Here is a 25670-nt window from a genome sequence, read left to right on the forward strand (position 1 = left end):
CAAAATATAGTTGGGATTTTGTACATTATTGTCATCCCCCCCTCACTCTTTTCCTAATTTGGTTTGAGACATGTAGCGATTCGAGTTTAATTCGTTCTGTGACCGTGCCTCTCATCTCCATAAATATTTCCCCATTGATCTGTTCCAGCCTACCCACATAAAACAAACATTTTTGTTTCTAATTAAAAAAAAACTCTTTACCAAAAAATGAGGAGTACTGTAATAACAGAGTTATAATAATATCAGAATTAAAAATGTTTGTGTATCATGATAACAATTTTGCAGTGACCGGTAGTTTCACTCTCTTGCTCCTTCTGGTGTACCTGCCTCGGCCACAGGGAGGCAGTATAATAACACCATGCAGAAACAAATGAAGAACTGCGACTAGTGACTCAGTAAGATGCTGTTATAGTAATCTTTGTAAAGGATAAAGAATATACGCTTGTGAGTATTGTTATATCGGACTACCACAAAATGCGCAGCTATCCAAGGCTAATCTGTTCATCCCAACAGTTTCAAGGCAGCTCTGCTTAACTTTTGGTTTTGACACAGTAGCCTGGCCTTTGCACATGTGGCAGGGGGCTTGGGGGTGTCTTCCCGAAATGAAATTACCTTGGCTTGATGGTGTTTCAGACAAAATCAGCGGGCGGCTAGAATAATAAATAAAATATTAATCCTATTATTCTAGCCCAGTAAAAGATGTGAATTGTGGTCGGCATGGCAACTATAACGATGCCATTCTTTTTATGACAAGCCAGTGTGCGTCAAAAGGAGTTTGAAGTTATTTCAAGCTAATGCATGCTTTTGCTTTACTTGGCTGCGATCAAACTGAAAGCAGAAAAGTTGTTGTGAGGACTCAAGGACGTGCGTGTGTGTGTGCGTGTGTGTGTGTGTGTGTGTGTGTGTGTGTGTGTGTGTGTGTGTGTGACCTTGATCAACAAGGCAGGCAGTGAATCACGCTGTTGATGAATTTTACTCACCCTTTCAAGGACAAAAATAAACACACATGCATAACACGAAATCTATTCGACAGTGTCCTGACGACGCATGTCCATATTAAAATGTAATACTCGAGGCACACTGCATAATTTTCACATTAAGTGAATCATAAACCACCAAAACACGCTGTAAATAAAAATCATTGGCTGTCCCTTGACTGAGGGAGAATATAATTGACTTTGCATTTTTCTCGCATACGCACAACTACAGTCAGTTGCAAGGCAAATGTGGACAAACAGGCGTTCGTCTTTATATTTCCGCCTACGGAAAAATTTGAGACTTCATTGCATGCTTTTGGAATTTGATGAAAAAGGGACAAAAACTGAAAATTAATTGACAGAACCCGCATGAAGGTCATGAGTTCTTCATTGCACTCATATACCATCCATCCACAAAGTTTGGTGGAAATTTGTTTTGTATTCTCGTCAAGAATTGTTCTTCAGCATGTTACTGCGAGCATCGTATTGCTTGTTTTGTAAGTAATTTCTGCATCACTGAGTTCCCATTTAGTCGTTGGAGCAACTCTTTGTGAATCTTTTGGATTCATGTCATTTTGGAAAGCCTGGTCATTTGTTGCAAACGAGGCAGCATGAGGCTCCCGATGGTTGACAAAGCGTTTTCTCACATTTCTTATTGCTTCCATTTGTCTGTCTGATTTGTTAATTTCAAGGAAATGGTTGTTTTTGTGAAGCCACTAGACTGCTTTTAAGCGGCTAGGTGGACACATTAGGTACGTCTGCACAATCCGTGGCAAAAAATTACTGTTCAACCAGTTCAGGAGGTCACCCGCGATAGAGAAACTCGATAGAAAATGAATGAAAACAATTATTACATTATTGTGCTAATAATTTGCTCTGCATTGAACAACCAGTTGTGTCAAATATTTTGTTACCTTGAGTCAGGTGTGCCAAAACTTTTTTTTTAATCACCAGCCACACCACAGTACATATTTCCATCGGACTGTCAACATCATTTTAGCAAATGTCACCTCATCATCTTATCACATATACACAATTGCACCAGCATTTCATTATTTGAACAGTAAATTGAGTTTGAAAAAACAAGTCATGCGTATTTAAACTTGCTGGGTCAAAAGTAACCTAAATTGTAACCCAGTCGGGTTGGGGATTTGACCCAGCAAGTTGGGTCAAGGGATTGATTCAGCAAGGGTTAAAAAAACAACCCATACTGATGCGTGAAAGCTCCCCAAAAAAATGGTTACCAGGTCAATAGTATAGCTGTGGTTAAAAACAATACTAATTTTGCTCCTAATATTTACTAAAAAGAAAACTGTTGGTGGTCGCCAGAGCAAGTTTGACACCCCGATGAGGATTTTAACCACAAACCCTCTGTTCAACATCAACGGGGTTACCCACAGAACCATCCTGTTGCCACTGACATTTTTTTAATACTATTACATTCAATTTATTTCAACTTCGGCATACATATGGCGACCAGTTAAAATCCAATCTTCAACCCAATGCGCTGGCTCAAAATCATGAGTCTAACATAAGGTGAAAATAACCCAATCTGCTCAAAATCCACAGCGACTCAGCAAGTGCCTTAGGCAATTTCTAGTGTGTTAAAAAAAAAAAAAAAAAGTGACAACCAAGAATCCAGTCGATGGATTAATACTCCAGGCTAGGGATTTGATGAAATACGTATGCTTCTCATACCTTTAAAAAGTGAAGTGAAATTCCAATTTGGTATGTTTTGGTATGTTTATGCCAAAGGAGATCCAAAATCTAAAAATCCATTTAGTAAGAAAGATGAAGTAAACACACTTGATTTGCTAAGTGGGACACACACACACACACACACACACACACAAATGATGATGTGATGTGGCGGTTCAGATCTGGCAGTTATGTTGCCTCCGATCAGCTGCCGGGATCCTAACAAGGTTGCTCTTGTTGTTGTTGTTGTTTTAGATTCGTCTCCAAAATGCAGGTGTGATCGCACTCATTTGAGACATGCTTTTGATTCATCAGCCCTGGATGAGCCCAGGCGAGATGTCTGTGATCACCTTGATCAGACGGTGTGTCTTTCCTCATCAGATGTGCTGCAACAAGCGGCATTTTGCACAGGTACTGGGAAACTTATTTATTTATTTATTTATTTATTACAAATTGAGACGTGCGTTTTTGGGGACAAATCTATGGACATGGCTTTCAAAATCAGCTGTAGAATGCAACTGTCTGACACCGTCCCTGTCGCCGTAAATTCCTTGTGCCGTGTGCAAACTGATTGATGCGATGGTGTTTTCCACACTGAGCATGGTTCATAGTGAAACAGTGAAAGATATTTGATTTCCTCTTTCGATGTATTTTATTAAAATATTTCTATATTTTATATTTTGTCCCCCCCAAAATTGCTTATGATCCAAACAAATCAGCTTTGAAGCCATGCCACTGATTTCGATTCAGTGCCAGTAAGTGGAGCCACTGGGAGGGCAACTTAAAAATAAATAAATAAAAAACGGAAGATCATATTTAAATTTAAAAAAGATGACTAAAATAGCTAAATGTTTGAAGCATCAGAAGGTTGTCGACGGATTAGCGAGAAAGTGACGCCGATCGCACCAAAGTGTCGCCCAGGGTGGCACCGCTTTGAACGTCTTACTCCTCGCACACTCTGTGTGACTCCACCATTTAATACCTCTCTCATTACAACAATGTCGACTCGGGCGCGCTATTAAGTGCATGTGATGTGTTTGAGCTCAGCGCAAATCTGTTGATGTACCACATGCAGCACTGGCGTTTATGTGCTAATGCGGACACATGATTGCAGTCTCGCATGTAGTGCAATGCGGTTTCGCATATCGTCATCATCATCAATATTTTCGATCGTTTTCTCCTCATTAGGGTCATGTGCTGTCATTCATATAGCATAATAATAGCATTTGTGTTAACCCTTTCAGGGACAGCGGTTACTACATTGGACAGCTTATCATGTTACCAATTTTGTACGCACACAGTTTTGTAAAGTGATGCAAGTGATAATAGTGTGCCTTGCGATATTAATAACGTCGCCCAGGCATTACTGGAGATGACATCTTGGCGACAATTATGGAGCTTCAACGCCAGTCCTTTGTTTTCACTGGAATAAATAATTTAGGGCTATCAGCAATGCTAGTAGCCAAAGCTAGCTTGGCTAACAGCTATTCTCATCCACAGCTAGCTTGTTTTTGTACTGTCTGACCTGTGCAGATGTATGAACACTGTGTCACCCTATTGGCCAGATATTTTGCTTTTCCACATACCGCAAGAGTCGAAAGTCCTCTGTAAATGAGCATATTGGCAGATGAGTTGCCACAAACGTCATGCGAGATTTGTCGACTTCAATACGAATGAAAATAATTGGATGTGTTATTTTTCAGCAAAAACTGCATGGAGAAAGCAGGTCATGCCTCATTATGGCACGGAACTGACTACTGACATCTTGACGTTTTCACACACGCACACAAACACACACACACACACACACAGACACAGGCGCAAACACACGGTTTAACAGGATTATCCACTTCACTCATGACAACCTCTTCCAGCCTAATGCATAGTGTCTTTTTTTTGGGGGGGGGGTGGAGGTGATGGGGGGGGGGGTACTGGAGGAAATGTTCACGTCATTTTAAAAGTAATTCCACTCTCGGTAGGGGCACGCCCCCGCAGGTGCTATATGCCCGTGGACATGTTCGGCACATGCACTAAATGCTTACACGGGTCAACATTTGCATGTGAGCGCGTGATGAAGAGCAGGCCTCCATCTCATGTTTTTGAGCTGCCCTCAAACATCACCGATGGGCCTTGTTTTGATCCCCCTGCCAAGGCCTTGCTGTTCTTAAGCCCCATGCATACTACACTCTGTGTGCGTTTGTGTGTGTGCGTGTGTGCGCATGTGTGAGCGTGCATGTATGTGTTTGCAGTGTCGACAAGGCTTGGCTGTATTCCGTCTTCTTCCCAACTTTGCCATCGCAAGTCTCTGCGGCATACTTCTCTTCTCAGTGCTTTTTCACAGCTGAGAGACAGGTTTTTTTTCTGTCTCCCCCCCCCTGCCCTTACAGTCTCCGTATCTTGCTGACAATATGTTGTGCTGAACAAAGTGCTGAACAGTAGCAGATACGCATCGTATCTGCTACTGTGGCTTGAAAACACTCACACTGTCATCACATTGTTTAGAATTCCTGAATCCTTACTTACTGTGTGTCTTCATCAGACTGTTTTCATGTTTGAGGAAAGACTGACCTAAAAAAAAATTAACAGAGGTAGAAAACAGTCACAAGATACATTGGTGCCTTGTGATAGGAGGGACCTGAGTCTGTCATTTGGTTGATTTATTTTGTGTATGTGTGTGTGAGTGCATTTTGAGTCGACACTTCCCTTTGTCTGACATATCAGATAATGGTCTCTTACTATTATTTACATGTCTTTTTAGACGTTTCATTTATTTCTGCCTTTGTTAATCATATCAGCCATATTCTGGTTTAAAAAAAAGAAAAAAGAATAAGGGCTTTGTGCCATTTGAGCGCTGGTGGCTGCAGACAGTATCAGTGCAGGGATAATGACACACGAATGGGAAATGCGAGGATTAGCACGTGGCTAAGCTCGTTGTTACCACAGATTGCGCTGCCAGGCCGAGCAATGAGTGAGGCCCAACTGCCTGGATTCCGTTTCGTCAGATGAGTGGTTGTGCCCGGGGAGGGCGGGATTGTCGGCCGTCTGGCAGATTGCCCCTTGTCGCTGCTCATGGGTTCGGATTGACAGTTCGTAATGCCGGGTTGTATTATCTTTGTGGATTTACACGGGCAAGAACCAAAGACACTGTTAATCAATTGTAATTTTTAGCTAGGAGAGGCAGCATGCTGCTCTCTCAATTGATCAAATCTACACGGTCTACTCTAGATCATTGATGATACACAAAAATGCTTTTAGTGTTGGGGTTGATATTTTTTTCAGGCTGAGAAATGTCTTGTCAATTTGTAATTAAAATCTCGATCTCAAAATTCATTTCCGTTCCCGTGGAGACCAGACCAAGCAACAAAACAAGGATAGTGACAGTCAGGTCTCATTAGCTGTGCCATCTGATCTGTGTGTGTTACCGCTGTGACTCACCTCCATCGTGTCAAATTACCTGACAAAACACAACACCACACACTTGCTGTCCGAGCGACAACATAAAGGTATGCCTCCGCTTTGCCTCTGCCAGTCACCACATGTTTGTTTATCCAAAGCACAGATGACAGTGTACCCAGTCAGCAAAGGCATTCGGCATGAAGCTGGCACAGCTGGCCTTGAGTCGGCACTGGCATAATGCATGTGGGCCGAACACGGCCCAGGAGTGGCAAAGGAGGCCCTGGCTTGACTGTAGCAAACCAGATGAGGGCCAGTTGTGGAGCGAAGTATTTGGCCCAGAAATAAATTTACAACTCCGACCCGTATATGGCCAGCCAGTATTGAGCCACCCATGAATGCAGTTTCAGATTTATTTTACACATATTAACACACTTTAATAAGGTGCAATTCATTGAGTCTCCGCTAGGGGAAACTGTTTTGACCAGAGAAGAAGACAACAGCAGCCTCAGTCCGTCACCGAGACAGACCCATGACAGCAGACACTATCAATAGCACTCTCACATTTATCTATTGTATCTATTGTATCTATCTATCGAGCGATAGATGGATAGATTGCTAGCTAGCTAGCGATTTAATCTAGCTATTAGCTAGCTATCTAGCTCACTCGCTTTAGCTCTAATGCGACTTGGCAACGTCACCAAAGAAGCACAACTTGACAAATTCTGTAAAATTATGATAGTCCTTAAAAATGATTAAATCGACGAGATTATATAAAATATTCAGAAATAAACAAAGAATTGAACAATATAGTAAAATAAAATCACTCAAATCATAAAAATGTACTGGGGAATTTGTATTTTACCACTTTGATGCGATACATACATACATAATTTTGTTTTACAATTCTAATGTGGGGCGGCCCGGTAGCCAAGTGGTTAGCACGTCGGCTTCATAGTGCAGAGGTACCGGGTTCGATTCCAGCTCCGGCCTCCCTGTGTGGAGTTTGCATGTTCTCCCCGGGCCTGCGTGGGTTTTCTCCGGGTGCGTGCGTGACAGGCTGATTGAACACTCTAAATTGTCCCTAGGTGTGAGTGTGAGTGCGAATGGTTGTTTGTTTCTGTGTGCCCTGCGATTGGCTGGCAACCGATTCAGGGTGTCCCCCGCCTACTGCCCGGAGACGGCTGGGATGGGCTCCAGCACCCCCCGCGACCCTAGTGAGGATCAAGCGGTACGGAAGATGAATGAATGAATGAATGAATTCTAATGTGATCATGATTCTTTCAGAAAAAGAAAGATTTTTTTTTTACTTTGTCATGCAGAAGGCTATCTAGTTTTTTTCTTGACATTTGTTTTCGTTGATTCCTCTAATCTGAATAGAAAGCAAGTGTAAGTTAAGCAGCATGTCTTTACTCAGTGCAGACTAAGATGCTCAATGAAAAGTGTGTCATCTTCAAACAAATAAATATTAACTAGCACAAAGCAGCACCTTGTTCAGAGGTAAAGGAAGAAAAAAAGTCAATAACTTCATGACAAGAATTTTATTTTCTTTTTTTTCTTCTTTTTAAATTACATTTTGCATTAAATTAAAGTGTTTTTTAAAAATTTCTTTACAACATACATTAAGCTGTGAATCAGATGTTAAGGAGGTGGAGAGTACAGGGCAAAAAACGTGTGACGTCACAATATTTTACAAGCTTACAAAGGTCACGTCATCGTTTGGTCGCTTCGCTTCTCGCGTCACGTGTTATTGAGGGATGGGTGAGAGACGACAAGGCACACACACACCAGAGAACTTCACTGGCCATTGCAGCCTTAAACACTTGCACCAATTGGACCATGAACTAGATTCAGCTGTTTATACAGAATGTGCACATTGGAACATATTCTCTTCTCCTCACATTCTGCATGTGACCACTCCAAACATTTTGAACTTCGTTTGTGTCAGGGGGGCACAGGAACTTGCAAAGCTGTAGCATGCTGCATTCAAGAGAACTGGGATGTTGGATATTTCAAGAAAGACTGAAAACTGTATTCACTCGTTGAGCTGGAGCTTAGCTTATCTCAGCAGACTTTGGTGACACGTTGAGTACACTCAGGACTGGTTGTCAGCCAATCGCAAGTAAGTTATTTGGTTAAATGCATTTTGAAATGATCAGAAAAGAAAAAAACATTGACAAGTCTTGGAATGATTTCAAATTCCCAGCAGCCTTGAATGCAGCATTCCCGTGCCAAGTGCTGTCTCTCTCTAATTGCTGTGGTTTGCGACAAAGTTGGCTTCCCTTAACTAAGAAATGAAAAAAACAACCAACAACCAAACAAACAAATGTTCAATATAAAATGTTGATCTATCTACACATATCACACTATAAAGGAGTGCTTTGTTGATTTAAGTGTGGGGACGTGTCCTCAAAAACGTAACATTAATTAACATTGAACTACAAACTTGCCTTACAAAATGGGGCGCTTTTTTCATTATTATTAGTTCACGTTTTGTCATTGTGTCTTCACAGGAACCAGCCTGTTTAATACGACGCAAGAAGCCAAGAAGCACCTTCCGGTGTCACTTCCAGGTTAGCTTGGGTCGCTAACGCTATGCTAACCGCTACCGGCGCACTAGCAGAGCGAAAGTTTCAGTCAGTCGGTCATCTCGCAGCCTTCCTTTGCGGTGTGGCGTACCACCAGAAAAGTACAATTGTATAAAACACAAAAATGGGGGCGGGAAAAAACACTCAACAACAATGACGACGTCTCAGTGGACACAACAGAAGACGCTCATTGATGGCACAGGCGACAACATAAATGTGTGTGGGTGTGTGTCTGTGTGTGTACATGTGTAGGGGAGCAGAATTACAACAATTACACCTACATTCTTTAATTGCATTTTTATCAAATCAGGGCAACATGATGTAAGAAAAAAGAAACAAAGAGTAAAAACACTACAAGTTAACAGCCATCGAAGAAAACAGTCACTACTTCAGGGTGTAAGGCACAAATTTACATGTGGGGAGGGGTTTATGAAAAAAAAAATCTTGATCACTGGTGGTGTTTCTTTATATGATGTGGCCAATCAGGAGCGACGTTACTGACTCACGCGCACGCACAAACACACACAAACACGCGCACACAAAACACGGCGCTGATTGGACGAGTGAAAAGGGGCAAATATTCCTTTTGAATTAAAAATGGTCTGTGACAGTAAAAGTCCATCGTGGCACACTGTAAATAAATATCTTCTCCTTCTCACCTTAAATCGTGATTAAAAAAAAAATCTACTGGCTCCAGTTTACTGACTTTAAATAGGTGTTGTTGTTTTTTTTTAAATCACACTTGATTAATTCATATTAAAAAGATCATATGCCCACTCTCTTTGTTGAGCCTAAAAAGTCTTTTGTTTCTCTTCAAAAGCACCTCATAAAAAATAAATACAACGAGCTATTAGTATTAACAGTCAAGTGTTCAGTGAAAAGGGAGGAGTCTTCTTTGTCCAGGCCCGTCCAGGCGGCGACGTGATTGCGGTAACACTTGCAGGCTTTTCACAGTAGTCAGCTGACTTTTCAGTCTCCGGGTCAGCTGGACCTCAATGTACTGTATGCCCCAAAACCTTCGCCCCGGCCATTCCTCGACCACCCGACTTCATTTTGTCCTTGAAGAGATCAAGAAAGCCCCCACTTCACCATGCTACACAGATCAAATCATCGGGGTCTTCTTTTGTTTCAGTAGCGAGCGTTCCCCGGCTCGGATGTTATTTACATATTTGTATAAAAGAAAGTGTTTTCATAAAAAACAAAAAAAAAGACGGTGCCGGATTATCCATTGTACTGTACATCCAACAAAGGACTGATCAAGTAGTCCCAATGGTCTCCGTCAGACTATGTGCAGCCGTCACTGGACTTGACCTTTGTGGAGAGCGACACCATGGATGGTTTTGGGGGGATGTCGGGCTTGAGGTGCTTGACGCCCCCGCGGGGCAGCGAACCGTAAGAGCTCATGGATGGCTGCCGTGACAGAGATATGCCCTGCGCTGTCATTTGTATGGAGTCCACCCGCTGCGGCGCGGGGGGCGGCGTCTCCACGCGGTTGAAGCTCTGGTGCCTCGCCAAATGGGAGGAGTTGGACGAGTTGGTGTTGTGCTTCTTGAGGCCGGACGAGCCCGAGGCGGAGGACGATGAGCCTTTCCGGAGGCCGTAGACGGACGAGTGCACCTCCAGGCGTTTGCCCATCTGCGGCACGGCGGGGGGAACGGTGAGCGAAGCCTCTCGTTGGGGCACGCGGGGTGGCAGCACCCCGTCCGGATCCACCACGGTGAGATTGTGGTGGGGGTTTTTGACCGTCTTGTACTCCAGCGTGGCGCCCTGGTCGTCCATGAGGCCCATGCCGAGGTCGCTGGGGTGAGGCTGCTCAACGTACTCATGCTGGTAGGACTGCTGCAGGTGAGGAGGGAGCTGGTGCTGGTGCTGCGGCAGAGGCAACACCACCACGCTGGGGATGTGTCCCGGGGACGCCCTGAGGGGCAGGTCGGAGATGACGGCGGAGCCGATGGGCGGCATGTCCTTGGTGCAAGCGTTGATGAGGTTCTGGTTGCGTTCCCACTCGCGGCTCCCGCGGCTGGGCTTGCGGCGCGGCTGCATGGGAGTGGACTCGGGCGTCGGCAGAGCGGTGAGGTCGAGGTGGTGCTGCTCGGCTTTGATCAGCATCTTCGCGTTGGGCGTCAGTCGCCCGTTGTGCATCAACGGCGTGAGTATGGCCTCGGGTCGGCCGTCTTTGGCCTGCGTCTCGAACAGACCCGTCAGTTTGGTCACGCTGTTCATGGAGCCCCGGCGCGAGTGGAGGTGGTGGTTCTCCTTGTCTTTGCGGCCGGGCAGGTCCAAGTCCCGCCGCCGGTGGTCGCACACGCAGTAAACGATAATGCCGGAAAAGATGGCGCCCATGGTGAAGGCCAGGATGACGGCGATGGCCAACAGCGTGACGGGAACCAGCTGGTCGCGGCCCTTCTGGTAGCTCTCACGGATCACACCTGCGAGAGAGAGAGGATATTCCCACGTTCAGATCCAATTGGAACACCAGAAAGAAAAATGACGGCTTTCACGTGCTGTACGACCGCCGTTCATCGACTGTGCGATTGACGCAATGTTAGATGAGGCCTGTCTGGCACAGTCAATTAGACGGCAGACTTGAGTGCGGCGGATTTATCACTCTGACCTCTCTCTTGCTTGGATCTCACACATAACTTGTTGAAAGCAGTTACGACTGCAGAGTGAGTCACACGATGTCACATGGGCTAAGCAGATTAGACCTTCTTCGGCATCCGGCAGAATTAGGCTGCACGGTTGTGTTTTAAATAGTTCAACTGAGAATATGCCGTCGCCTGGTGGTGAGTTTAATAGTGTAAGCATTAAAGATGAAAGGACTGGGGTGAAGCTCCGCCCAGAACTTTTTAACGGTTCGATACGGAACTTTTGCGGGATCTCTGTAAAAGAGGTGAAACACACATTGCAATCGATATCATTCCTGAAGTGTGGATGAGTGTGGATGTTGTCATCCCTGCACCTTCATTGAAATGTGTTTTGATTAAAAGAAAAGACAACAAAAAAAGGGACAGGATATTCAAATTCTTCTTTTGCCTCGGCATCATGTTACAAGTTTTATCGCTACTTGTTGCTAATTGAAAGAAATTGAAACCACAGGTTTCCAAGGGAAAAAAAAAGGTTGTGGGTCATTCATTATGTGTATAATTGGACTACCCACCAACACACACACACACACACACACACACACACGAAAGGCCAGGAAATAATATTAAACCTAAAAAAAAAAAATGCAAAGAATCGCGGTCTCATAACAAATAGCAAATGAAAAATTGGTTTATCCTATCAAATTGCTTTCATCTGCCACATTTAATTTCCCCCCCCTCAAATCCAATCTCACTGTGTTTTGTTGAGCCCGATTCACACAAACAACCCCAAAACAAAACTAAACAAAAAAGGAAAAAAAAAAACATCCGCCAAAATGAAAACGGATATGAATGGGAATAAAGACGGCTGAAATGTATCAGAACGCTTTTTGCTTCTCGGATGCAAATGGCTGACATTTCATAAAGCCGCCATCGTATCTGATCAATCTGAGAGGATTCATTAAGAAAAAAATATGATTGCACGCCAAAGCCAACCAGCTATGGAATGGAACTACTGAAAAAAGTTTATAGCGCATTCTCACACCTGACCCGTGTTGCACGCGTGTCATTTCGCACTGACGCAACATCAAGCAGGTGGGCTTCATCACAAACCCTTCCGATGTGCACCGCACGTCTCAATGTGTCAGCGTAGCGTGACTTTGTTGTTTGAGCGTCCCTTTCCGCGGTTAAATGACTTTCAGGAAGAAAAAAAAAGTTTCTTGAAAGTGACAAGTCGAAATATGAAGAGAAAATCATCTTGTGAACTAAACTAGAAAGGAAAAGGAACTTGAAGGTCGCAGAACAAAACATGCACAAAAGTATTCCGTTTTTCATGTTACGTTTCTCCGTGCGTAGATAAGAGATCCACTCTCCTAACCCGACAAAAAGGCTTTGAAGCAAACAAAAAAAATTAATTTCAATGCAAAGGGCGCTCTAGCTTAAAAATTACCATTCAAAGATGGCACCAAACTCCCGAACAATAAACTAACATTAACTGCGATTGTTCTGCAGATTATTCCAAATCCATACCATAATAGTACCGTATTTTCTGCACGAAAAGGCGCACCTTCCATTTGTTTAAAAGCTCACAGTGCACCTTAAAATCCTATGCGCCTTGTTTATGGTTATTACGGTAATATGTCAACCCCAAAATGGCTCCTTGCTCGAGACATGCTTACAACGCAGAGTTGAAACTTAAGGCGATCGGGTTGAACGCAGTTGAACACGGAAATAGAGCAGCGGCAACGATAACGAGTCAATGTTATAACTTGCTGTGGGTTAAGTGAACTGTGTCGCTGCTTTATTAGATACGTTTTACTGACATTTGAATGTTCCTTTGGTTTTTCCTTCAGCGTAGCTCCAACTAGTGGAGGCGTTGTCGATTGCGTCTTATAATGCGGTGCGCCCAATGTATGAAAAACAATTACAAAATAGATCATTCATTGAAGGAGCGCCCCACAATCCAGTGCGCTTTTTAGTGAGGAAAATACGGTATACCTTTTCCAGTTTTTGCCGGGATTGACCCCCCCTATTTTTTGGGAAAATGTATTTAGAATATTTTTGGTTTGTAAAAGAAAAAAAACTTCGCCGCCCCTCAACCCCAAAAAAATATATTTGGGTGCACTCCAGAGTGTGGTCACGGTCGCATCCCTGTTCTACATTATTATAATTCTTCAATTTATTGTAGAAGAACTTTTGTAAACGCATCCAGGCTCCCAAAAAAGCTGTGGTGGCTAGCATGTGTCACCAAACACATTTGGAGCTCATCTCAAACCCCCAGAGCAAAACACCACACAAACCCCCAGATGGCAGGATAATCTGATCTCGTGGAAACCGAAATCCAACCTCCGCTGAACCAACATCCGTAATGCTCCCGCACTGCTCTGAGTTGAGAAACATGAGCCCGAGTCTCCTCTGTGAAGTGAAATAAAGTGCTGGCTAGCGTGACGAGGGTGCGATCGTAAACACATACCTGACTTGTCTTTTTAACGGGGTGACAGTGACGTGTGGCTCGGTCAACCTTCACCGGGAGCTTAACTAAACATTTTCGCCAGACAAAAACGTGGACACGCCCGCCTGAGGAGATAGCGTGTCTGGCGTCATCTACGGTGGAGAACAAAGCCGACTGTTGTCCCCGATGACTTTGGCGCTAACATCTGCTTCTCATCTGAGTCACTGATGTCTCAAAACTAAATTTAGATTTTGTTTTTTTTTTTATCTGCCAAGCTTTTGTTTTGTTGATTTGGAACTTTTCCAGGTTTTGGAGTTTCTTCTTAAATTTGATTTTGAAATATTTTAAACAAAAAACCTCAATTTTGTTTTGTAGATCCTTTCATGTCAATTTTAACGCGTGGTTTTACGTTTATATTATTTATATTTTTCAATTATATATATTTTTTGTTTTGTTTTAATTTCCATTTTCAAATATTTATATATGAAAACTACTGATTTCCTTTCACGTCATTTTGAACACATAGTTGTTTGAATATTATTTGTAATCTTTTTCATTTTATTTGAAAACAGTTTTTGGTTTTATTTACATATTTGCCTGTCTTTTTATTTATTCGATTTTTTAAATATTGAAATTCACATGAACACGTGCAAATTACGTGCTCTGCATCAACATTTTTTCCCTAAATTGTTTCCAACATTGTGACAATATTTCAACCAAACAAAACAAAAAGGTAATAGCAAAAAATCCTTTTTATGTCCTAAAATGTTTTCTTTTTTTTCTCCAATTTTGCCCCAACAAGGAAACCAACTCTCAGCATTTCGGAGGTCAGAGGGCATTGAGTCAATCTGGTCGAACGTTTAATAGAAGAAGGCCGGCTGTGGCGCTTTGTTGTGATCTTGGGGAGGTTAATGCTCCTGTTTAACCTCCAATGCATGCCTCTCCCTGTCTGACTTTTTTTTTTTTGGTCTCAAACTAAATCCTTTCATTCTCTCTTGTGCACTTCCACGGATCACACGACACCCGCTTGCACACTTCCTGTGAAGGAAAAACTTTGAAGACCTCCAGCTTTCATTTGACAAATTGTTTCCCGCCATCAAAGAGAACATAACAGAGGACGCCAGAGAATTTTTAAATGCTGCTTGTGTTCCTGGCCTCTTTGGGAATATTGACAACTTTTCAAAACTTAAGCAGGTTACAGACACTCACAGATTTTTGGAACCGATTTTCAAAACGTGAACACATGACTCACATGAGATGTCGAACGACAAGCACGCTGCATTAAAGGGAATGAAAGGAGCAGTGTTACGAAAACAGTACCCTAGTCGGCTTTTCATTGTTGCCGCAACTCTTTAATTTTACGATTATAAATATTATGCTTGCCTGCCCCGAATAATTCCGCTGAACACACCCCGCACAACAGAATCATCACTCAGGAATCTATTTCAGACATCCAAACATCAGACAGTTGGCCCACTTCAGTCATGATTTATAATCTGGTTTGTTGGTGAATGCGGCAACGGGCCTTTTCCGTCCAGCCGGTTTGATAGATTTAAATTTCATGTGCCCTGCGGATTCAGCATCCCCACAGTGCACACACATACCTCCAGATCCTCTGACATATATTCTTCGCAGTCAAAACAGCCCTGGTTACTTGCAAAACCGCGTCAGTTGGTGTCGAACACACGTTCACGCTGCTACTTTTATCCCATCAGGCGCTGCTCTGGTCGACTTAAAGCCACAGAGCTGGTCTTTGTGTCGACGATGGGAAAATGCTCTGAGGTAGGAATCGCATCACGGCGGGCTGATGGGGACACCACAAACGCTCAGACATTGTCGGGAGAAGAAGACTGAATATTGATATTTATCAAGCCTAAAAATGTCAACGACTGTGCAGCTTGATGCTGTAAAGAAAGAACCCATTATTGTAAAAAAAAGCCCATCATAACTGAAATACTGACAGATGTTGCTATTTAAAGCAGTATCAAATTTGTTTTTTGCTTAAGGGCTTTCCTTACATTTGAACTGTCATGTGTATGCCACTGTAAAGAATAAAAACGGACAGTACCGTACTTTGTTAAGTGAAAACAGATTGAGAATGGCAGTCTTTAATATGCAGTATCCTGTTTAGTCTTATCTGTTTTGAATCCCCCCCCCCCCCGCTAGAAATACAATTGGATAACAAGTATTAAAAACTGTGTATATGCATGTTGAGTGTCTTTTTGATCGTGCACGTCTCATTTTGAAATTTACTTGATCTCATTTACCTGTTTTTCAATCTATTTATCACCTTGTTTTGTCATGTACCACAATAAACGGCAATCAACTTTGAACTGACATGCTAAGTGAAATGTTGCATTTGAATAATTCTACATGCTAATGAACTTGCTTGTATTGTTTTTTTCAGTTTCAACAGTTTCACTAACTTGTTAGGGTAGCCATCTAAGCTAGCAATCGCACTACTGTATTTTCAAGCCCCCACCCCCAACCCTAACCCCTTCCCAATGTTCACCAAAAGATTCTGCCGATTCTGTTACAAAAAACAAAAACAAAAAATCAATTAGCATGGTCAGGGGTCCCCTGTTAGCCACACACAGCAACAAAGACAAGCACACAGTTTAACTATCAAGTCATAAAGCACCATAAAATAACCATAAAAATATGTATTGTTGATTATTGTCCTAGTTGGTTGACCAGTATTTTAGACCTAGTTGGCAACATAGGAACTATTTTTCTTCATGAGACGAGAGTGACATTCAAATGCTTTACATGCTAGCATCCTACTTTCAAATGCCAACAGATGGTTTCTTTAGTGATCCAATCAAAGCTTATCTGTGCGCATTCAAGGGGCACTCACAGTCATGTTTTTATTCAAAACAAAAGACGGCACACTGATGAGACGCTCATAATTAAATGTGTGATCTTTGAATTGCGCAGCTCCGTTTATTAATAATCAATTCACTAACCTTTGCATGTCGCTACATGCATCATCTTGTTCACACTGACAGTCTGCGCTAATCATCATGGTTTGTATTACCGTTTTGTTTGTTGATGTTAGGAGGTGCTACACACACCAGTCAAACAACCCCCTTAGAAATATTATGAATAAATAGATATTGCTTCTTTTTTTTTTCTCCTACATGTGCGCCAAGTATGCATTATTTATGCGCATCAAGCCGAACAGATGCTGCCCATGGCGCACAGAGAGCAGCAACAGTATCAAATGGTGAACGACAAGACTGAAAGAGAGCGAAAGTCGATGTTTCAGGCAGAATCGGAAGCAAAACGTACAAATGGTAACGCAAGCTGTGAAAATTAGCCAGCGAGAGGACAACAATGAGCTAATCAGGGGAGGAAACTGCTGCTTGCGTCAGTTGAGGAAGTGCGTAACGTCGGGAAAATATAAAGGCTTCCGTTTTTGGGTACGAGTCACAATGATTCACAATTGTTCACCTGCTTCGCGCACACTCTCTGAGCTTTTGACCATTGAGAAACCCTCCAAATCTACAGGCCAAGATTGGAGTGCAATAATGACAGGACTGGGACTACCCACAGCGCTGATTATTTGTTCTTATTGTCGCTCATGATATGATGACCCATATTTGTAGAACAATAGAAAGAATGTACCTGTATTGTTTAAAATTAGCCTTTGAAAACATGTGCAGTGAACCCCCATTTACTGCACAGGATATGTTCTCGCAATCGGTTACATGCTTACAAATGCTTTAAACATTTTAAAAGTATTAAAACAGATTTGGGAAAAAAAAGTATTTTAAATGTACACACACAACCTCCAAGCATAAAATGCAGAACAAATACTGCCCACGTTGTCGTGTCTGTGTACAGACGGCTGGTGGCGTGTGAACGTCTGAGCGTGAGCTGTGGCCGACAGCAGTTCCTGCGTGGGTGTGCTCTTTTTTCAGTTGGAGAGTACATAAATCAAAGTTGTGTCAAAATGAAGTAGATGATAAATTAAGTTGATTTAATTGTTTTTGTGTGTGTGTGTTTTTTTTTTTTTACCAAGAGAAGATGACATGCACAAGGACTGGCAAGGGATTTTGTATGTTTGAATATGTTCAAAAACAGTGCAGTCAGTTTTTGAAAACAGTATGTCGACCAAGTGGAAAAACGATTTGGACATGGTGCCTATTTAAATGAGTTTCTTTGCTTTTTTTGTGACCAAGATAGTTGTATTTTAAATAATTATTTATTTATTGTATGTCTTTATTTCAGAAATCAACTTTTTAAAAAAATTAAACGAGCAAGTGTACTTCCTTACTCTGTTGTTGAAATATAATCAAACTATATTTCAATCTGCCCCAAACTGATTCTTCCTTTGAATATTAAAGATTTTATTTCGAACAAATCTGTACTTTACCGAGTGTTAAAGCAGCGGCTGGAGTTCGAGCGAGTGCCATGCAATGACAATGACAGCAATCGGGGTGTCATTAATACCTTCTCTAACCTTCAAGATTGAAATCCGCAGCAGTGATGTCGAAATGTTCCCTTTGCCGTCTTCGGTATGAATGAAAAATAAATAAGACATCACATCTCAATGTGAGCAAGGTCATCTTCTCGCCAAGGGCTGTTGGCAGGCTGCATTTCATGTCAAGTCGTGATGTTTTAATGAATCTAACATTGGTCTAAAGACTGAGCAGTATTTGCACATTTTTCCAAATATATTTTTGATCTGTGACTTGAATAGTCTGACATTTTACAAGTTCTCCATTTCCAATGAATTCTGTGGTTTTTGATTTTTGCGCTCAGTTTGGAAACTTCAACTGTTGTAATTGCAGATAATATCTCTCTATAAAAATAAAATAAAATCAAACCACATACAAATAAAACAATCAGGTATAGTGGCAGTGAAATCAACTCAGTTCACTGCATTAAAAAGCAGCAGTTTGGCTTCGTGAACTAACCTTCAGGAAAAAAAAGAGCCTTTCAACTTGCTTCACGTTACTCCCAGTTAAGGTTTACTATCATTTAAAACCGTTACATATCTTTACCGCTATCTCATATTTGAACGCAAGCAATGTCGCAACAGATGTAGACAGACAATGTAACATTACTCACAGGTACATATTCTTTATCCTCTGAAAAAAAACATACAAGATGGATTTTACTGCAGATAACTGAGTCACTTACAACAATGGGGTGGAACTTCCTCGTTTGTCTGCATGACTTTTACACTGTCGCCTGCTGACCAAGTGGCGCTCACCAGAAGGAGTTGCAATAAATTCATCCTGCTTTGACATTCTGTTTAATGATGTCATGACTGTATGCTTTTATAAAGTGGTGAAGAGTGCTATTTTCCGGATCAAAAGTCATTACCGGTACTTTTTTTTCTTCTTCCTTTGCTTGAATGGGGAGAGATGCATTAAGATATGAGTGCTTTTGAGCTACAAGTATGCAAGGCACTACTGTAAATGCGATAGATTTCTATTCGTTTTGTTATTATTATTATTACATAGATTTTTTTTTCTTAGATGAATGTATTGTTGTTTCAACTCACTCTTACAAAGAAAGAAAGCACAGAAACTTTTCCTTGACGAACCTCACACTAACTTTCCGGACCTCAATTTCCTCTTTTCGCTTCTCATTTGTTGATTTTTCCCGTTGTTTTCAATTACCTCTCAGCTGTCTTTTTTTCTTTCGCCTCACCACTGCATGATTGTCCTTCTTGTTAAATAAATCTTTATCATGCATGTTGCTTTTCCTGCACTCTCTTTATTTCCCATGTCTCCTGCCCCTGTCGTCTAGCTGCCTCCCTCTTTCACCCTCGTCCGTCTCCCGTGGATAGCTGCTGTAATGAAGCCATAAATTGGAGCAGCGCAGCGGCGGCTACAGGTCGGGCTGGGGAAGGTGGACGAGGAGGTGGGGGGAGGGGGCGGGGCTGACAGGAAGAGAGACGGCAGAAAAGGGAAGAGAGCCAAAAGGAGGGATTCATTTAGACAAGAGAAGAGATATGAGTCTTGTTGGAAAGGAGACAGTCTACCAGGGGGAGGAGCGGGAATGAATGAGGAGGAGGGGGTTGGGGGGGGGCAGGATCGGAGGGAGGGTTTGGGGTTATCCATAAATTGGTTGAGGAATCACTTCTAAAAAGGTACAGCCTTGGAACATGCCATCCCTGTTGGATGTTGGGAGGGGTCACAGTGGCAGGAGATGGCGAGGTGTTCAGAGCAAGTGGGCGTGGTTTGAGCCATGAGGGTCATGGGGGTTTTTTATGACAGACAGACAGACAGACAGAGACAAAGTGCAAATGTACTGTGAAAAAAAGAAGCTACCTTTGAGATAGGGAGGGCCCCTCGACTGAAGCGGCAGATAAAGACGCCGCCGGCTCGTTAATACTCCTCACTTTGCAGCGCCTGTTTAATTACTGTGGCGCTTTGGCCTAATAATAATATTCATTAGGAGATAAGATCCTGCAATGTCTCCGCTGCAAATGGAAAAAAGGAGATGGGGGATTAATTTATTTTAAGGCGCCATATTATCTCGAGCACGGCTCCTGATAGGAACTGATACATTTGACTCCAAAACTTTTTACCATTTCGATGATTATGCACTCATATGCCACAAGATTAGATTTTGGAGACTTGGGAGGCTTTTCACCTTGGACTGGTCACCGGCCAATCACGGGACACATACAGACAAACAGCCATTCACATTCAGAACTGTAATCTTCATTTGACCTAACACGCGTGTTTTTGGAATGTGGGAAGAAGATACAGTACATTAAAAAAAAATCTAATCCCATTTTTTTTTTTAAACTCCTCACAGATTTGAGCCAGAACCTTCCAACTGTGAGGCAGACACAATCAATACGGGTTGTAGTTGTAAATCCTAGTGTGTGCTTTTTCCACCTTGATATATAAGCTGGAATAATCGCAACAGAGACAATATTCAAACGCTGAATGTGTTGCTCTTGCACAATGTAATGAGATTCATTTACAATAAACACACACACACACACCTCAGCAAATTACCACACCAACATGGTAACTCGCTATTGATCCAGAAGGAAATTGTGCTGCAACTATTATCATCTATTAAAATTATACAAGCGTATTGCAATACGTCATAACTTGCCATTATACTTGGACTGTATGTGTGCATCGTACGGACTTATGAGTATGGCACACCACTCTGAAAAGTTTCACTTCTCGCCTCAACAAGAGTTTTTGGAGAGCCGGCTGAAGTTTTTTTTTTCACAGTACAGCTGTTTGCTGAGGGGCAACAGGAAAGGAGAGAAGACAGGATGGGGAGGGCGGGAAATGAACGCACTTGACTGCGGTGCTCAATTTGCCATGCTTAGACGCGTTAAGCCGCGCTGAGGCAAAACGGCGCGGAATAACATCAAAGCAATCAAAGCTGGAAAAAGTCAAATACGTAGAAATAGTGGGAAAACTTAACAGCAACAAAAGATGTGACTTGAAGCCATGCAAACATAGCCCGGCATTGCTCACAGAGAAGCAACACAAACAAAGATCACTGCAGCTGAGTCTTACGGAGAAAGAAAAATATTCAAGAGCTGGAATAAAACAGAGCAAAAAGTGCCATATCAAATGAGAATCAAAAACTGAATCATACAAAACATACGACAGCAAGAAGCTTGTTTGGAAAAGTGAGGATTGGGTGTCGTTACCTGAGAATGCTTGACTGGAGCATCCTTCTATATCTATTATACCAAACTCAAAAGCTACGAGCATTATTCCCAACTGTTGAACTCATTCACTGCCATTGACGGCTATAGACGTCAAAGATCCGTTTTGACTGGGCTGGCAGTGAATGAGTTAATATGAGGGTGACTCTTGAAGGCACAGCTCCGTTGATACATCTGCTCAGGTAACGACAATGTGATGCTGGCTGAACGCATGCTGTCTGAGGTGCGCTTGCTGCTTCCAGCTGATACCTTTCAACCTGTCTGCTCCAAGAATATATATCTGCTGATGTAGGATGATATTCATATTGCTTTTTTGTTTTTTTTGAATAACCTGATGATGCTTGGTGGGACAAAAATTATTCATCTTATTGTGTTCCTCCAACATGTGGTGTACATTTTATGAAGGATCATACTCCATTTGAATGGCGGCATGAGGAGGCACAACTGTCATTCACTTTTATATGAATGCGATAAACATCCATCTGGACCCTTTCGATTCAGATTCAGGAATATTATCTAGCCATTTCTTGAAACGATGTTATTTAAATCAATGCCATTGTTTTTATATAGTTATTGTTATTTTTATTATTTTCGCTTTTCTCCACTCACGACTGCGGTTATAATAATTTTGGATTTTTCGTAGGAGTTAGTTTTTATTTCATTTTGACATTTTTTTCCCACTAAACTGTTTTAATTCATTACTTTGTTTATACAGTAGGTTTGTTAGTTTTGACTACTTTTTAATATGTCCAAAATTCTTTGCTTTAATTCACTTTTTATTAGTTTTAGTATTAGCTTTATTTTTACTTGACCTGATTTTTTTTTAATTCCATGGCGTATTTAACAAGCGCCCGATTAAAGAAAAAAAAGGTAGCCAAGTATTGTGTAATGAAGTAAAGTAACCCACAAATCCCCAAAAACAGTTTGACTGTCCTACATGTCTGAATAGTACTCCCCAAATAAATATGCCCAAAATAAAGCTCATGTCAGAAATTATTTGACAAAGATTAAATCAAAAGACATTTTCATTATCATGATAGAAAGTTGTTAGTTAGTTTTATAAGCGCAAAATGTACGGTAGTTTCAGTTAGTTACATTTTTTTTCACCCTTTCATGCACCCTGTAACCTGATAACACGATAAGCTCTCCACTGTAGTAACCGCTGTCCCCGAAAGGGTTATAGCCCTCTTAATTTTATTTTGTTAACGAAAATATTTTTTCAATGTTTGCTATTTCATTGCTTTTTGTTAGTTATAATCACTTCAGGAAAGAAAAACACAAATCAGCCTCACTGCGGCGTTTCCTTTTCCTCATCCGCTCACTCTCTGCCAACCATCTAGCGAGTCGTCCTTGAGGTCAGGCATATCAGCCGTTGTTCAGGCGGATGGAAAGGGCGTTCAATGTCATGTCACGGTAAGAGATACACACTGCTCCAGCCATCTTGGGCAGGAAATAAATAGATCGGCCACGTAATGGCCTGAATATTGCGTCTCTTGTGGGACACTAAGGAGTCCGGGGATGATAAATCTGATCCCACGGGGTGAATGCGTCACTGTCTGTGTGTGCGCATTCTAATGAGCGCTGAATGTGTTTGTCTTGTGTTTTTTTTTTTTTTTTTTTTTTTTTTAAGGGAGAAGCAATTTGTCTGCTAGAGAGAAAGCGATCTGTAAACCTCGTCAGCTGGAAGCAGCCACACAGCCGTAAATCTCAATTACACGAGACCCCGCTCCCTCCCTCCCCCTGCCACAGGTGACAGCGAACCAAGAGCATCTGTTGCGTTCCAAGGCTTACCATCGGCTTCGGGCTGAGTCTGAGAGGGTACGGCCATGTAGGGCTCCTCCCCTGTTTCTGAACTCATGGGGCGCTCCTTGCGCTCCACCATGCGGCCCCGCCCTAGGGGGCCCTCGGCGGCCTCTGGTAGGGCCTGCGTGGGGAGTGCGAGGGTGTGGTGGTGATGGCGGTGATGGCGGCCTGCCAGACACAACAGAGGTTAACAAGGGCGCTCGCTTTGTCGACGGGAGGCCTCGGGACACGTACACCACTCACAACAAGGTAGGGACAGTCGGCTTTCAGGTGAACGGAAAGGGCACGAGAGCAAAGGTCACCAACGGGGTCGCATATTGATATTTATCGGGTTCAGAACTATTGTCAGAAATGGTTAAAGCGCTTCGTGTCTTCACATGACTGGAAATTATTCATTGCTGATAATATAAAAATGGATATTACGGCCAGACTGATCTGGATATTTTGAGCCGAATGCAAATTCTGATAACCGATTAATCGGCCAGCTAAAAAATATACAATGAACAAAATAACTTTTTTGTTCAATGTTTTGCTCCGTTGATGCTCACAAAAAATAAAGATATGATTTACAGGCAGAAAATGTGACTGTTTTAAAATATTTTACAAGAGAAAGGAAAATGACAAAAATTTGCCGTTTTTTCACTCATTTGGGTGTGAACGTGACCATCTTTGTGCTATGTGGTACAGTGTTAAACTTAGCGTCAATGTGTAACAAAAAAAATAAATCAGCGTTCCGATTTTGGCTGTAAAAGTGACTTAAAATTTGCAGACAGATGAGTGACCGCAGCTGAGTAGCTGTCTTGTGTTTTCCTACATTGCTGTGATCCATTTACACGCGGGTGAAATCTAAAAATGAGTTTAAAACCCTATGGCCTTCTCTTGTCTGACCTCTACGGAAAGGCAATCAACCGTGCAAGTGACTTTGTCTTCAAGTACAGTTTCTGGGTAGTCTCGACTGAACCGAGCCATTATTCCTCACAACAGTCTCTTAACGTCAAAACCAGGAACAGCATGATGAAGAGGACTGACTCAAAAATCAATGGAATATATTGGTGCATTCGTGGATAAAATGAATTTGCCATTCAGTTCCTTGTTAGAGAACAGCAAGTTATATCCAAAGTACTGAAGGATTGAAAAGTTGGCCACGTGCATTCAAAGGGTGAGAGAAGGTCAAGTTGAAAGGTCGGAGTTCATTTTCGGATCGCCCTAAAATTCCACCCGAAAGCCGAATATCCTGAACGTTTTATGAGGGCTACGCACATACACACACATGCGCGCACACACACACATCATTCCCCGCCTAAAAGCACACAAGGACAGCTGCTTGCCTACAAGAGGCAACAAAGTGATTCCCCCCGTGAGCAACTCATTAGTAAATGTGTCTCTCCACATTGTCATGTCCTTCTCTTCTCATCCTTCCTCCTCCTCCTTCTTTTCCTCCCTCTCAGACTGACATGTCAAAGCTCCAGTGGGCCTGTCAGAGTATAATCACATTTCTCCAGCATCACCAGAGGGTTCACACCTTTTCGTAGGAAGGATGACGACATGCTGACTTTTCCCTCTTTCCGGCGCTCCCGTATGGTAACTTTTTTTTTATGAAACGTCGACAAGAGGCTTCTAACGCTGTCAATGCACACAAGCAACCCCCCTAGCCCCCTATAAGTTTATATCGCTTACATCTAACTTTTGAGTTCACGTGGAGATGGTGGGAATTGTTCTGCTTAATTCCCTTCCGTCTCACCGCTTCGCTCAAATCCTTTTGTTGATTTTAAGCACGCCTGCGTTTTGCTGTACAGTATTCAGCAGTGAATAGCGCCTGAATATTCATGTTCAATTCTTCTTTGTTGTGCTGAGCCAAATTTGGAATGCTGGGCCTTGACTATGATGTGCACTCCCACTTAGTGTCATTCTAGTTTGTTTGTTTGTTTGTTTGTTGGCACAATAATGCAAAAACTACTCATTCTGATCACCCCCCACCCCCCAAAAAATGCTGTCATGCATCGACGATGAAAGTGAGTGTACAATTTGATGCTGATCTAAATAATACCAACAAAAATCAAATAAGCTTGATTTAATTTGGTTGTTTTTATTGATTGATTTTGTTGTATTTTTGATTTTGGTAGTGAAGAATGATACAACTACGTTAAGGTCGGACCAACTTTTTGTCGTGTTGGATATTTGATTTCACAACATCAGGTGTGAAAAAGTCTGACAAAAACAGTGAGTAAAAGGCATCTTTTTTTGGAGTGGCGTTTTGGCCTTAGTGGAGGTCTGCATCCCAGAAAACATCACTCCAGATTATTTGGGAGCGAGGCAGAAGCCTTATAATGTAAAATGGAGAAAGGTATTTTATTTTTGTTCACATTTCAAGATTTTATTTTGTAGACGGGAAACAGGTAACTGAAGGTTTATTCTGTTCATCGGCACATAAATGTATCGCGTATGTGAGCTTTCTGCTGTTGACTTTCAAAGCAAGCTAATCCCATTAGCATGGGACGTGCCCTCTTAAAC

General features: G+C 42.2%; 1 protein-coding gene and 1 long non-coding RNA gene across 6 annotated transcripts in view; both read right to left on the bottom strand.

Moving 5' to 3' along the window:
- Positions 1–7594: 7594 nt before the first annotated feature.
- Positions 7595–25670, bottom strand: part of sema6a (sema domain, transmembrane domain (TM), and cytoplasmic domain, (semaphorin) 6A) — a 147443-nt gene continuing 129367 nt past the window's right edge. For 3 of the 5 annotated variants that reach the window (XM_052068065.1, XM_052068066.1, XM_052068064.1), the window contains 2 exons: positions 23148–23327; positions 7595–11085 (listed from right to left, as the gene is read on the bottom strand). In XM_052068065.1, coding sequence (XP_051924025.1) covers positions 9941–11085; positions 23148–23327 — 1325 coding nt within the window. In that variant the 3' untranslated portion in view covers positions 7595–9940. The remainder of the gene's footprint in view (positions 11086–23147; positions 23328–25670) is intronic. The other 2 variants (XM_052068067.1, XM_052068068.1) reach the window with 2 other exon arrangements.
- Positions 17681–23134, bottom strand: LOC127602163 (uncharacterized). The gene is made up of 2 exons (XR_007962712.1): positions 19205–23134; positions 17681–18869 (listed from the first exon to the last, which is right to left on the bottom strand). It is a non-coding gene; the product is annotated as an uncharacterized LOC127602163 (long non-coding RNA).

This window comes from Hippocampus zosterae, chromosome 6, assembly GCF_025434085.1.
Source record: "Hippocampus zosterae strain Florida chromosome 6, ASM2543408v3, whole genome shotgun sequence".
Taxonomy (NCBI): Eukaryota; Metazoa; Chordata; class Actinopteri; order Syngnathiformes; family Syngnathidae; genus Hippocampus; species Hippocampus zosterae.